Raw genomic sequence first — 14,372 nt, forward strand, 5'->3', positions numbered from 1 at the left:
AAGCATCCCTGACAGATGGCCACCCAGCCTCAATGTTAATAATAACAACAGCAACAGCAACAACAACAACAACAACAACAAAGAGGGTTGGAAGAAACCCCTTGGGCCATTTAGTCCAATCCCCTTCTGCCTTTGTGCACCAAAAGCCATTAGTATTGCCCCTGACAGATGTCCACCCAGCCTCAATCTTAATAGAAATAATAATAATAATAATAATAATAATAATAATAATAATAATAATAATAATAATGGTTGTAAGAGGCCCCTTGGGTCATTTAGCCCAACCCCCTTCTGCCCTTGTGCCGTGGGGGCCGGATAAATGGCTTTGATGGGCTGCATCCGGCCCCCGGGCCTTAGTTTGGGGACCCCTGGATTAAACCCTTTTGCCGGCTGAACTGCTGACCTGAAGGTTGGGTTGCTGACCTAAAGGTTGCCAGTTCGAATCAGCGTGACAGGGTGAGCTCCCATCTGTCAGCCCAAGTTGGCAGGGACATAGAGAAGCCACCAGCTAACACATCTGGGCAACGTCTTTGTAGGTGGACAATTCTCTCACACCAGAAGCGACTTGTAGTATGTTCTCAAGTTGCTTCTGACATGATTAAAAAAAAAAACTCCCACTGAAATGACAACACCCGACATCAAACCTGCTGTTCCCCAATTCAGTCACAAATCACATGTGTGCTGTTCCTCGCTTAGGTTGCTTTCCCGATGAATACTTTTTCTTGTTCCCATCCCATGCAGAGGATCTGGATCTGACATTTCTTTCAGATATTCAGCAGGCATTTGTTAATTCAATCCTTATGATCTTAGCACAATTCAGCATTAAAAATGCCCAAATGATTGAAGGACTGCACAAGGAGAACTAAACTCTACAGTAAAAGTGAAATTTGGGAAACTGTGATTTGTCACTGTAGATTCTGCTTCTGGAAGCAACGAGGGAATGCTGAAGCATATGAGCAAAGTTATATAATTCTACAGATCCCCTTTTGCAGCCGTCCCTTCCCATCTGATACCTGAGATCTCATCAGGTACCAGTGACACAACATTTTATTTTTGCAGCAAAAGAGCCAGAGAACAGAAGCTAAAATTCTCAAGAGTGAGTGAGTTGCCAAATTCCTTGCTTACTCAGATATAATTCAAATGCAAATAAACAGCCAGAGGCTCAGGTCTGGAACCCAGGTGACTCATTACCAGAAAGAACAATTTTCTTCATAACTATGACATGCAAGGAGAAACATTTCCCAGCTGTTTCCCACCACAGTCTTCCAGCAGTTTCAGTTACGTGTCTATGCACACTAGCAGTCTTAGGGCAGATCTACACTAACTGGTTATTCTGGGTACAATCCAGCATGTAAACCTGGGATGGTTTACATAGCCATTCCTCTAACCACTGCAGAGAAAAGAGGAAATCCTCACTGTCCAGTGGCATAAAACCTAGTTTGTGTTGGAGATAGCAGCCTTCTCTATTTAATGTTTTGTCTGTTTTATAATGTGTTGGTTTATTTCCTGAAATGTCTTATTTGGTTTGCAGTTTCCTTATCTCTATATACTTTAAAGCAGTGGGAGGGACTGCAGACCATGTGACTGGCTCAGTGACTATTTAGAAGACAGTTGAGGCTTGAGTCTGTTTGAATGCAGAAGCCTATGTTAGGAGTTAGAAGGCAGTGAGGCTTGAGTCTGTTTGAATGCAGAAGCCTATGTTAGGAGTTAGAAGGCAGTTGAGGCTTGAGTCTGTTTGAATGCAGAAGCCTATGTTAGGAGTTAGAAGACAGTTGAGGCTCGAGTCTGTTTGAATGCAGAAGCCTATGTTAGGAGTTAGAAGACAGTTGAGGCTTGAGTCTGTTTGAGTACAGAAGCCAGTGTTAGGAGTTAGAAGAAAGTTGAGGCTTGCGCATCTTTGGAAGTAGACTGTTGTAAAAAGAGCTATGCAGAGCAATATAGTTTTTTTTAAAGAGACTGTTAAAGATTATAAGTTAAAGATACAAACTGAAACAGTTCTGTCTTGGAACCGGCCCAATTGTTTATATGGGCACAAAGTCACAGGTTTATCTGAATTCTCGGGCAGAATTTAGAGCAACACACAACTTGAGTTAATGAGTCAAAGCTGCAGTAAGGTGGCCTTGCCCCCAGTCAGCCATGTGTAGTTTGGTCACTATGGAACAGATTTGTGGGACCTTTGCATTTAGTGCTCAATGGAGATGTGCCCTTAGACCAACCTCTACAAGTGTAAGCCTCCTAGGATAAAGGTAGTAGTAAGAATATTATCTCAAAGATCTGTGGATATAAAGATGCAGCAATCAACTGCCACATAATGTACTTTAAAATAAACTTATGGCAGGTTCTATTCAGCAAAACATCTGGGAAACAAAATATATTGTAATACAATTACTGTACTGGAATTTCTCAAAGGAATTTCTGGATATCTCTACAGAATAATCCAGAAAAGAGAACCAAGTGATACCTTCAATATTTTTTAGATATATTATATACTCTCAGCCCCATTTACTGCTCTATAAAACAGCAAAGTGAACATATACACCTGCTTCACACTGACTGGCGTTGGCTCTCCTAGGTAATCAGGGTGAGATAGAACCTAATTTTATTTAGCTGAAGATGGTATGAGGACTATGCAGGCAAATCTGCACTAGTTGAGGTTAACTTGTTTCAACTTACATGAAAATCCAACTTAAGAACAAACCTACAGAGCCTCTCTTGTTTGTAACCTGGGGACTGCCTGTATAGGAGAAACAGAAGGATCTGCATTAAAAAAATGAGAAAGGAAACTCTTACTGGTACTAGTTTTCAACAGGTTTGCTTCCAGTTCTTGCACCTGCTTCACCAAGATTGAGATATGCTGAAGGAGGTCCTTATTCTGTAGCAGGAGCTGATGTACTCTGGCCTGGGCCTCAAGGCGGGCAGCTGACTCTGATGCCAGTTGATCCTTCAGTAAACGCACCTAAGGGATAGAAATAAGAGCGAGCCTTGGATGCCGTGCCAATTTTTTTCTGGCAGGAGCTACTCCCTGATGTACATGCTACTGCCAATTGAAATTCTGCTCCAGTTTTTAAAGGATGGAAGAGGGAAGCTAATGGGTGGAAAATATTTTGCTGTATTGTCGGTGTGTTTCCAAATAATATGTACATAATAGTCTCAGCAAGGGTGAATTTTAACAAAGTACCCACTCCTAATTCAGTCTAAATGATGGAAGCTGTAGTCCAGAGAGCCATGTGTATTCCACCCACGATGAATCTGGACCAAACTTTGTACAAAAACCTATCATGATCCAATTTAAAATAATGACAGGATCGGGGGGGGGGGGGGCTGACAAATCACAGTTCCAGCCCATCACCTGTATGATTTTAGAAAATGTCCCATTATACAGTTATGCATTGTCCATTGGGACAAATTGTGAAAACTATACACATAATAAAAGGGAAAAATGTGTATGTAGTAGAGGTATCCACTTATACAGACAGACTCCCATTTCCACAAAAAGCTATAACATCCATCACGCAGAAGACACCAATGGTCCTCCCTCCAAGAACATTGCAGGTTATAGTGAGCACCATGAACATGTCCAAGAGCCCTGCCAATGTCTTCAACAAACACCATACCGCCCACTGCCCAAGTGAAGGCTTTCATACGGGAACAATTTCATCCTAGATTTTATGTGTTTCCTTCACCACAGGCATCCCAGTGTTTCTGACTCTCTCCATTGGTGTGGAAGATACATGACCCCGCCCACTCCTCTTCCATAACCCTTTCCTATTCTTTTCTATGGCACGCAGCAAACAGAAGAATTGATCAGCAACTGAACAGACTAGAGAGGTTTGGGGAGAATTCACCATTATTTATAGGAGTTGGAGGTACTGGGATGTATAGTTCACCTGCAATCAATGAGCACTCTGAACTCCACCAAAGATGGAACTGAACCAAACTTGGCACACAGAGCCCCCATGACCAGCAAAAATACTGGAGGTCTTTGGGGAAAATTCACTTTGATTTGAGGGATTTGTAGTTCACCTACATCCAGAGAGCACTGTGAGCCCAAACACCGAGGGATCTGGAACAAGCTCAGCACACATACCTGAGATGCCAAAATTTGATTACTGGGGGAGCTGTAGTTCACCTACAACTAGAGAAACTGTGACCTCCACCAATGATGGACACACCGAATCCCCATGACCAACTCAACCTACTGGAGGGGTTTGAGGGGACTGACTCGTCCTAGTGGGAGTTGTAGTTTACCTTACAGCCGGAGAGTACACTGAACTCCACCGATGATGCATCTAGAGCAGGGGCCTCCAAACTAAGGCCCGGGGGCCGGATGCGGCCCTCCAAGGTCATTTACCTGGCCCCCGCCCTCAGTTTTATAATATAATATTTTTATATCATTTTAAATAATATAATATATTGTATATACATATAATATTGATAATAATATAATGTTATACAATATAATACTAATAATACCATATAATAATATTAATTATATGATATATATTACATATAATATTATAGTATAGTGGTATAGTTCAATATAGTAATATATAATGCTAATATTGTGCTATGCTAATAATATAATATATTGTATGTGCATACAGTTGCTCTGAGTCCCCTTCGGGGTGAAAAGGGCGGGATATAAATGTAATAAATAAATGTAGTAAATGAATAAATAAATAATTTTAGACTTAGGCTTGCCCAAAGTCTGAAATGACTTGAAGGCACACAACAACAACAATCCTAATTAACTTGACTATCTCATTGGCCAGAAGCAGGCCCACACTTCCCATTGAAATCCTGATAGGTTTATGTTGGTTACAATTGTTTTCATTTTTAAATATTGTATTGTACTTTCATTGTTGTTGTTGTTTTGCACTACAAATAAGACATGTGCAGTGTGCATAGGAATTTGTTCATTTTTTCCCCCAAATTATAATTCGGCCCCTCTGCTTTAAAAGTTTGAGGACCCCTGATCTAGAGCAAACTCTCCCAACATAACAAACTTTAAGTACTGATGGAGTTTCTGGGTCAGTCGCAGTTAATCCACAACCTTATGCATTTTGTGTAATTAAAAACTGGCTTTTTCAAATAACCCGAGCAACGCCGGGCACCCAAGCTAGTTATAAAATAAAACAAGGAGTATTTCTTAATAAATATCATTACAAAATTCCTAACCTGGGCACCCATGGATACATAAGCAAATAAAAAAATTAAAAGCTCTAAAACTAGCTCAGTTAAAAAAGTACACGGTTCTTTATAAACTTTATGTTTTAAAACCATGTCTGAATAAAAAGGCTTCAGAGTCTCTACAGCAGTCACCAATACGACCCCCTTCTCTCAAAATGTATGGCTACCTTCCAAGGTCCTTCCCCCTTAAAATCCTTCAAAAACCAGAAAAATAGGGCACTCAGAAGGTCTCTTTTTCATGTTCAAGTGATCAGTGCTAAGAATCCTCTATATTCCCCTCCCTTGCAGAATGATTAGTGACCTGGGCTACAGCAACTTGAGTTTGTTGTTGCTGCTGCTGCAAGAGCTGCTGCAGAAACTGCATCTGATGGTGAGTAGACAGAGGGACTCCTGGCTCAGGCAACTGGACAGAAGATGGAAGCAGCATCTTGGGAGAAGCAGTTAGGATATTCTCTTTGTGAAGCAAACTCTGGAAAATACAAATAGATGCAGGGATCAAAAGGGCTCTTCTTCCCCCCTCCCCCCCTCCCCACACAAACAAACACACTTGAACTAGCCTAGAAGAACAAAAATGATATTGGCAGCTGGGTCACCGGGGTATTCCATAAGGTGTTATTCAGCAGAACCCCCTCCCTGGCATCCTGCGGGCACTACTTTTCTGAATACCTAAGCTGATCGTCATGCATCCAATATTCACAAGAGGAGCCGACATCATACATCAGAGTAACTTTATAACTTTACTATGGCACGTTAGTTCAATTTGGCCACTCCATACTATCCCCCTCCACCAGCCTGGTGGTTCATTTTATTTTATTTTACTTTTACCTACTATATGTTTTTAATGGGCTTTTATGCTTAATGTAATGTATTGTTTGCATAATGTTGATTTTTCTGTGTTTATTCATTGTAATATGTTTTAATTGTTGTACTTGTTTACTGTTTTCGGGCCGCTGTCCCGTGATAGCCGTGATTTATTATTATGTATTGTATGTGTTTTTATAACTTGTTTTATTGTTGTTTGATTTGTTTTACTGCTTGTTTTTATAATGTTGATGACCGGGCTTGGCCCCATGTAAGCCGCCCCGAGTCCCTTCGGGGAGATGGGGCAGGGTATAAGAATAAAATTATTATTATTATTATTATTATTATTATTATTATTATTATTATTATTATTATTAATCCCAAGCCTTACCCAGGAAAGGAGGTCACACAGATCCCCTTGCCCATGTCCTTATGTCCTATGATCACATAATTGCAGTAAACAGGGTGAAGTAGAGTGGTAACTACAGTAAAGTCTCGCTTATCCAACCTTTGCTCATCCAACGTTCTGTATTATCCAACACAGTCTGCCTCCTGCCTGGATCCATAGCTATTTCTAGGCAGCAATTCTATCTTTATTTGTAGTCAATGTTTTTGTAGTCAATGTTTTCAATACATGTTTTGGTGCTAAATTCATAAATACAGTAATTACTACATAAGGTTACAGTGCATTGAACTGCTTTTTCTGTCAATTTGTTATAAAACATGAGTATTTGGTGCTTAATTTGTAAAATCATAACATAATTTGATGTTTAATAGGCTTTTCCTTAATCCCTCCTTATTATCCAACAATTTTGTTTATCCAATGTTTATGTTGGATAAGCGAGACTCTACTGTATTCCTGTCCTTTCATTATTTTGCTACATCAAAAACAATTCAAAATATGCAGCCTCAATCTCACAAGAATCCAGAGGACTGCTCTGTCTGCATATTATTTCTCTAGGACCAGCCGACATCCCTTGTTACCCTAAGTTGTGAAGAGGATACTGTCTTACTGGAAACATTGAGGTAAGAGTGCATTAAGGAGCACAGAGACCAGTATCATGTACCCAGGCACATCACTAGAGTCACCAGGAACATGAGAAACATGGTCAGAAGTTCAATATACAGAAAACTGTCAGGAATGTTAAAAATTAATGAGGTATTTTTAATTACAAATATGCGAGTCGAGCACTAAAAGGGTTAAATGGATGCAACAACTCAGCAAAAGCTGCAGTTCAGTATAAGCAGGTGTTCCTGTAGTTTAGCAGGCTTCAGTGTGAAGTAGGCCTCCGTTTGAGGAGGCCTGGTGTGAGAAGCTTCAGTGTGAGAAGCCCCAGTTGAAGGCCTCATGTGTGAAGCTCCAGTGTTAAGGCTGCTGTGTGTAAAGCTCCTGTGTAAGTTCATTTTGAGAGGAGGCTCTGTGAGAGCGAAGCTGTTTATCTGAATGAGAAAGAAGTCCAACGTGGAAGCAAAGAAGGAAGTATAATAATAATAATAATAATAATAATCCCCCCCGCAGGTGCCACCTTGACGTGGTGGTGGGGCTTAGCTGCTCCAATGATGACTGAGGGCTGTGCTGGCGGTAGTGTAACTACCGGTAGGTCCAACCAAGCCAGAGAGGCCTCAGCTGAGGAGCACAACCAAGAGCACCTAACCCATTAGCATTATGGAGAATCAAACCCAAACGAAGTCTATACTGGCTCGGTCGTCGCCCAGGATAAAAAGGACCGCGGTGGATGCTGCTGATTCTGGACATCCATCGACAAGTGGGCTACGGAATCATCAAAACCCAAATGAACAGTCACAGAAGCGGCAAAAATATACAATGCCAGAAAACCACACAATTATGAAATGCTACTACAAATCTGAACCTCAAAGGCGTGGCTACCAAAAAAGGATGCATCAGCTATGGAAACAAGAGTACCCTGACTCACAGATAACAGAACCCCGACTGGCTGACCAACGAAGATTCATAATCAGAAACAAAGTGTTCAGTGAAGTTGAACTCGAAGAAATCCAGAAAATTTGCAAAGTAGATTACCATCAGACCACAGCACAGACAGCAGCAGAGACTCCAGCAACACTTGGAATGGTGGAACAGATTGAACCAGAAGAAAGTGTGGCGCTTTTGCAAGAATTTGAGGAACCAGCACTTGAAACATCTGTTGAACCACCAGGAACCTTGACAGCAAGACAACAAGAGCTCAAGGATAAGATCATGGCTCATGCTGCAGCAAATGCAATAAGACAGCGGCTCCCAACTCTAAAAACAGTGCCCAAGAGACACCTGGCGCCTCTCATGAAAGATGTGAATGCAGCACTCTCCACTGTCCAAATAACATCAATTGAACAAACAAACCAGTTTGCCTACAGTGCAGCAGTGATAGTAACAGAAGAACTTGGGCTCCTACAACCAAGGCAGCCCCAAAGAAAATCGACTGGAAAACCAAAGTGGAAGGTCAGGCTAGAGTTGAAAATCAAGAAACTTAGATCAGATGCAAGTAACCTGAAAAATATGAAAGAGAGGAAACTGAAGAATGACAAAATCAAGCAATACCTGATCCGAAAGTACTGGCTGAACACCAGAAAAATTGAAGAAGCTTTGGAAATCGTGAAAGAACAAATTACAGCAACAGCCAGAAAAATTGAAAGGTATGAAGCCAGAATCATCCAGTACAGACAAAATCAACTGTTTCAATCAGACCAAAGACGGTTCTACCAGAGTCTGAACCAAACAACAGACACAGTAACCATAAAACCAGAGAAAACTGCAACAACAAAGTTCTGGAAAGAACTTTGGGAAAACAATAAAAACTACAACAAAAACGCTGGGTGGATAAAGGAGTTTGAAGGAAAATTCTCAGAGAACAAAATGGAACTGATGGAAATAACAACTGAAATGATCAGCAAACGAGTGCAAAAAGTCAAGAACTGGACATCGCCTGGTAGTGATCAACTTCATGGATTTTGGCTCAAACATCTGATTAGTTTACATGGAAAAATGGCCCAACAATTCAATGAGATGCTGCAGAAAGGAAGTATCAGTGAATGGCTAACAACTGGAAGAACATACCTGATACAAAAGGATCCAGCAAAAGGAGCAGCACCAGGAAACTATAGGCCAATAACGTGTCTGCCCACTATGTTTAAACTACTGACTGGCATCATAGCTGACAGAATTCAAGACTATCTTGAAGAAAAAAACATCTTGCCAGATGAACAGAAAGGCAACAAACGGAAAAGCAGGGGCACAAAAGACCAGTTATTGATTGACAAAATGATTCTGGAGAACTGTAAGAGCCGAAAAGCTAATCTTCACATGACGTGGATTGACTACAAAAAGGCCTTTGACTCACTCCCACACAGCTGGATCATCAAGTGCCTGGACGCCATCGGGATTTGTAAAACAGTTGGCACCTTCATTGAAAACATGATGGAGCACTGGAAAACTGAACTGTTTGTTGGAAATGAAAGCTATGGACTTGTCAACATCAGGAGAGGAATTTTCCAGGGAGATTCATTGTCCCCTCTGCTTTTCATTATTGCCATGATCCCTCTGTCAACAATCTTACAAAAAACAAATCTCGGCTATCAAATATCTAAGAATTCTCACAAAATTTCACATTTGATGTACATGGATGACCTGAAGCTATATGGGAAAACGGAAACTGAAATCCAGTCTCTGACCAACACTGTCCGAATTTTTAGCACTGATATCAACATGGAGTTTGGTTTGGACAAATGTTCGACAGTGGCATTGAAGAAGGGAAAAATCATTGAAAGTGAGGGCATAAATATGCCCAATGGCCAAACAATAAAGTGTCACCAGCCAGAGGCCTATAAATATCTGGGCATACTACAGCTGGACAACATCAAGCATGAACATGTGAAAACTGTGGTCAGCAAAGAATACACACAAAGGGTCAGAAAAATTCTCAAAAGCAAGCTCAATGGAGGCAACACCATCAAGGCCATAAACACCTGGGCCATACCTGTCATAAGATATACTGCTGGCATTATAAATTGGACACAGGTGGAACTGGACAATTTGGACAGAAAAACAAGAAAACTCATGACCATTCACCATTCACTGCACCCTCACAGTGATGTTGACTGGCTATATCTGCCTAGAAGATCAGGGGGCAGAGGACTCTTACAAGTAAAGCAAGCAGTCAAAGAAGAAGAACATGCCCTGGCAGAATATGTCAAGCAAAGTGAAGAACCTGCTTTGATTGAAGTCAAAAATCAGAAACTCCTCAAAACACAGCAGACAAAAAACCAGTACAAGAAAACCGCACTACAAACTAGAGCTGACAGCTGGCACAACAAAACACTGCATGGAAAGTTCCTTGACAAAATTGAAGGAAAAGCTGATAAGGAGAAGACCTGGCTCTGGCTCACGAATGGGACCCTGAAGAAGGAGACAGAAGGCCTGATCCTTGCAGCCCAGGAGCAAGCCATCAGAACAAATGCAATTAAGGCCAAGATTGAAAAATCAGCTGATGACCCAAAATGCAGACTGTGCAAGGAAACCGACGAAACCATTGATCATATCCTCAGCTGCTGTAAGAAAATCGCACAGACAGACTACAAACAGAGGCACAACTATGTGGCCCAAATGATTCATTGGAACTTATGCCTCAAGTACCACCTCCCAGCAGCAAAGAACTGGTGGGATCACAAACCTGCAAAAGTATTGGAAAATGAGCACGCAAAGATACTGTGGGACTTCCGAATCCAGACTGACAAAGTTCTGGAACACAACACACCAGACATCACAGTTGTGGAAAAGAACAAGGTTTGGATCATTGATGTTGCCATCCCAGGTGACAGTCGCATAGATGAAAAACAACAGGAAAAACTCAGCCGCTATCAGGACCTCAAGGTTGAACTTCAAAGACTCTGGCAGAAACCAGTACAGGTGGTCCCGGTGGTGATGGGCACACTGGGTGCTGTGCCAAAAGATCTCAGCCGGCATTTGGAAACAATAGACATTGACAAAATCACCATCTGCCAACTGCAAAAGGCCACCCTACTGGGATCTGCACACATCATCAGAAAATACATCACACAGTCCTAGACACTTGGGAAGTGTTCGACTTGTGGTTTTGCGAAACGAAATCCAGCATATCTATCTTGTTTGCTGTGCCATACAACGTCATTGTGTTGATAATAATAATAATAATAATAATAACAATAATAATAATAATAATAATTATTATTATTATTTTATTCTTATACCCTGCCCCATCTCCCCGAAGAATTTTATTTGTGTTATGGAAACCTTGTTTTTGTAAATAGCGCAACCATATTATTTTACTACAGAGGAAAGCCTCCAAAGGAAAAGATAACATTGGTCTGTGTGTTTTTGTTCTTTTTAACACATTTGGCTACTGGTACTGGGACACGCTGCTGCTAATAAGTTACTCTGCTGCACATTTATGGGGAGGTTCTTTTGTTAGTAAGCCCATTCACCTAACAAAAACCACACTCATTATCATAATCAGCTCTTGAAGTTGAGTTCCTCCTGCCAGACTGGCTCAAGATTGTGTGGCTTTGGCTCGAGTAGCCTGGAGCCTTCCCTCCTGCCCTCTGTCACATACATGAGTAATTGATTTGATTACCTCTTCTTGCCCAGACACTTAATTCAATGAACTGGCAAGCCACATAGTTCTCCTGCTCATTCTTCCCTACAGCTGTAAAGTACCTTGGCAAAAAGCAGCTCAGGAGCCTCTCGACTGACAGCGTCAAGATCTGTTACTCCTCTGTTGAATTCCAAGTGATTGTTCCCAGGAAGTCCAATGTCCATAGAATCAATGTCTGTTTCGTCCACTGGACTGACAGGCTCACCTTCAGTTAAGGCAGGAACTGTGGGAAATTAAGAACTCTTGTCAGTGGGGAAAACCAAGGCAGTTCTCGTGTGAGGATTCAGTAGGATAGTAGGGTCTTAGTGTGGCCAGTATGCGCAGAAAGGAAGAAGTAGTGGTTCTGCTCACGCTTTCAACACTGCATCAGAGGAGTGGGAACAATTCTTTTTCTTTCTTTTTGGGTCTATAATTGCTTATTGGAAATTTTCTGTGTACAATAAAAGAAACCCAGCTTTCAATTTCCTTTCCACTCAGTCTCTTTTTTTCTACATACCTGGTGCCTCCATGTCTTCGCTACATTTCTCACTTTGGTTGTCCTCTTGTCCATCCGCATTCTGCTCAGTGTGCTGCAGACTCAGTTTGTGGCAGACCTCAAATGCTTGCCCCACCGTTCGGACGATGCGCATGGCCTGGCTCTGCAGAAAAAGGAGTGGGAGAGAGAGATAACCGATCCCACTCTGTGAAACAGGCCCTCATTCCCTCCCCCACTTTGCATATGTGCACACACACAGTTAGACAGGCAAAATATCAGAGATTTAGGTCCATTCGGGATTGGTGCAAAGTCATTGGAGAGTTGCACAAAAGCCGAGTGACTCAGGAAATCTAAATATATTGTCGAAGGCTTTCATGGCCGGAGTCACTGGTTTGCTGTGAGTTTTTCGGGATGTATGTCCATGTTCCAGCACCTTTCTCTCCTAATGTTTTGCCTGCATCTGTGGCTGGTATCTTCAGAGGTTCTGTTGGCAGTGAAGCAAGTGAAGTATATATATACCTGAGAAAGAACCCGTGTCTGTTTAAAGCAAGTGTGAATGTTGCAATTAGCAAGCTTGAATTAGAATTTGAATAGCTATGAAGTTTGCAAAGTCAATCAGTGAGGATATCCACATAAAGGTAGCTTGGCCTTTGTTGCCTGGAGGATTCCTCTGTTTGGGTGGTGTTAATTGTCCCTTGATTGCTTGTTTTCCGGAGTACTCCTCTTTTTCAGTGGTGTTCATTATTTACTGTTTTGATTCTGGTGTTTTTTAATATCTGTAACCAGATTTTTTTAAAATTTTCGTTGTTCCCTGTTTTCTGTTGAAATTGTCCACAGGCTTGTGGATTTCAATGACTTCTCTGTGTAGTCCAACATGGTGGTTGTCAGAGAGGTCCAGCATTTCTTTGTTCTCAAATAATATTCTATGTCCAGGTTGGTTCATCAAGTGCTCTGCTATGGCTGACTTCTCTGGTTGAGTTAGTCTATAGTGCCTTTAAAGTTCCTTGATTCGTGTTTGGCCACTGTGTTTGATGGTCCCTATGTAGACGTCCACAGCTGCAGGGTATAAGGTAGATTCCTGCAGCGGTTAGAGGATTCCTCTTGTCCTTTGCTGAACGTAGCATTGGTTGAATTTTCTTAGTGGGTCTGTAGATTGTTTGTAGGTTATGTTTCTTCATCAGCTTTAAAGCCCTGGTAGACTGTGTGAACATAATCTGTGAACTCCACCTCCTCCAAGGTGAACTGAACCACCTAAACTGGGCTCTATAGGCTAATGGGTCTATGACAGATCTATGACAGACATCAGAAAAGCTACAAGACCAAGAACAAGCCACGATAGTAAAGACAAAGATCCACCTAGAGGAAAAGTGTTCTCACCATACATCAAGGGAACCTCTGACCGCATAGGCAAACTGATGAAGAAACACATTACAGACAATCTACAGACCTGCTAAGAAAATTCCTACGAATGCAATTCCTTACCTTAGCTATTATAGATACCACAATCATATGTGGTAGGCTTCAGGCACTCTAAAATCAGAGCAGGCAAGATACGGTCAATGTGTGCAAGAAGTCCTTTGATGGTCTTACCAGAATAATTTGATACAAGCAGTGTCATCTAACGGGAATTTGCAACAAATCCAACCTTCCTATTTCCTGTTTTCTGGATGCATCTCAAAAAGCCAAGCAGCTCGAATGTGCACATTTCTGTGTGCATTGCAGGCTGACTCAGACCTGGAGAAATCCCCTGGATGATTCAATTTCTCTCTCAAGCGGATGCATCTCTGCATAAAAGATCTCAATTTTCTTCTTCTTCACCTAGACAGCCAAGAGGCCACACAGCTATACTCAGAGACTCCTTCATCTCAAAGCCACTTGGCTGAGTTACTGTTTGGTACAGAAAGCTTAATTAAATCTGTTAGTTTAGGTTTTATTTTAAGAGTAAATAGCTATTTCTGAACTTATTTCTGCTAAGTCCTTTAATAGTATAATAGTTTCCTAATTGGAGTTGATTTGATTGTTGATTCTTAACCTCAGAGGTAGGAAAGGGAAGGTATGGGGTTCTTGCATTTATCAGGGTTTTTTTTGTTTATCTCAAAGGGAAGGAGTGCATGTTGCCTGGAAAAAGGGCGTTCCTCCATAGCCAGAAACCCTCCTATTCTTGACGATGAAGGACAGGCCTCTTTCCTTGACCCCTGGATGCTTCAAACACATTTTATTACCACATTGTGTCTACCTCTGGAAAGCACTTGGAAACTTCA

General features: G+C 41.5%; 1 protein-coding gene across 3 annotated transcripts in view; it reads right to left on the reverse strand.

Annotated features, from left to right (window-relative positions):
- Positions 1-14,372, reverse strand: part of nos1ap (nitric oxide synthase 1 adaptor protein) — a 68,131-nt gene that overhangs the window by 18,613 nt on the left and 35,146 nt on the right. For all 3 annotated transcript variants that reach the window (XM_062977809.1, XM_062977810.1, XM_062977811.1), the window contains 4 exons: positions 12,133-12,274; positions 11,699-11,859; positions 5,492-5,659; positions 2,791-2,956 (listed from right to left, as the gene is read on the reverse strand). In XM_062977809.1, coding sequence (XP_062833879.1) covers positions 2,791-2,956; positions 5,492-5,659; positions 11,699-11,859; positions 12,133-12,274 — 637 coding nt within the window. The remainder of the gene's footprint in view (positions 1-2,790; positions 2,957-5,491; positions 5,660-11,698; positions 11,860-12,132; positions 12,275-14,372) is intronic.

Source organism: Anolis carolinensis, chromosome 4 (genome assembly GCF_035594765.1).
Source record: "Anolis carolinensis isolate JA03-04 chromosome 4, rAnoCar3.1.pri, whole genome shotgun sequence".
Taxonomy (NCBI): domain Eukaryota; kingdom Metazoa; phylum Chordata; class Lepidosauria; order Squamata; family Dactyloidae; genus Anolis; species Anolis carolinensis.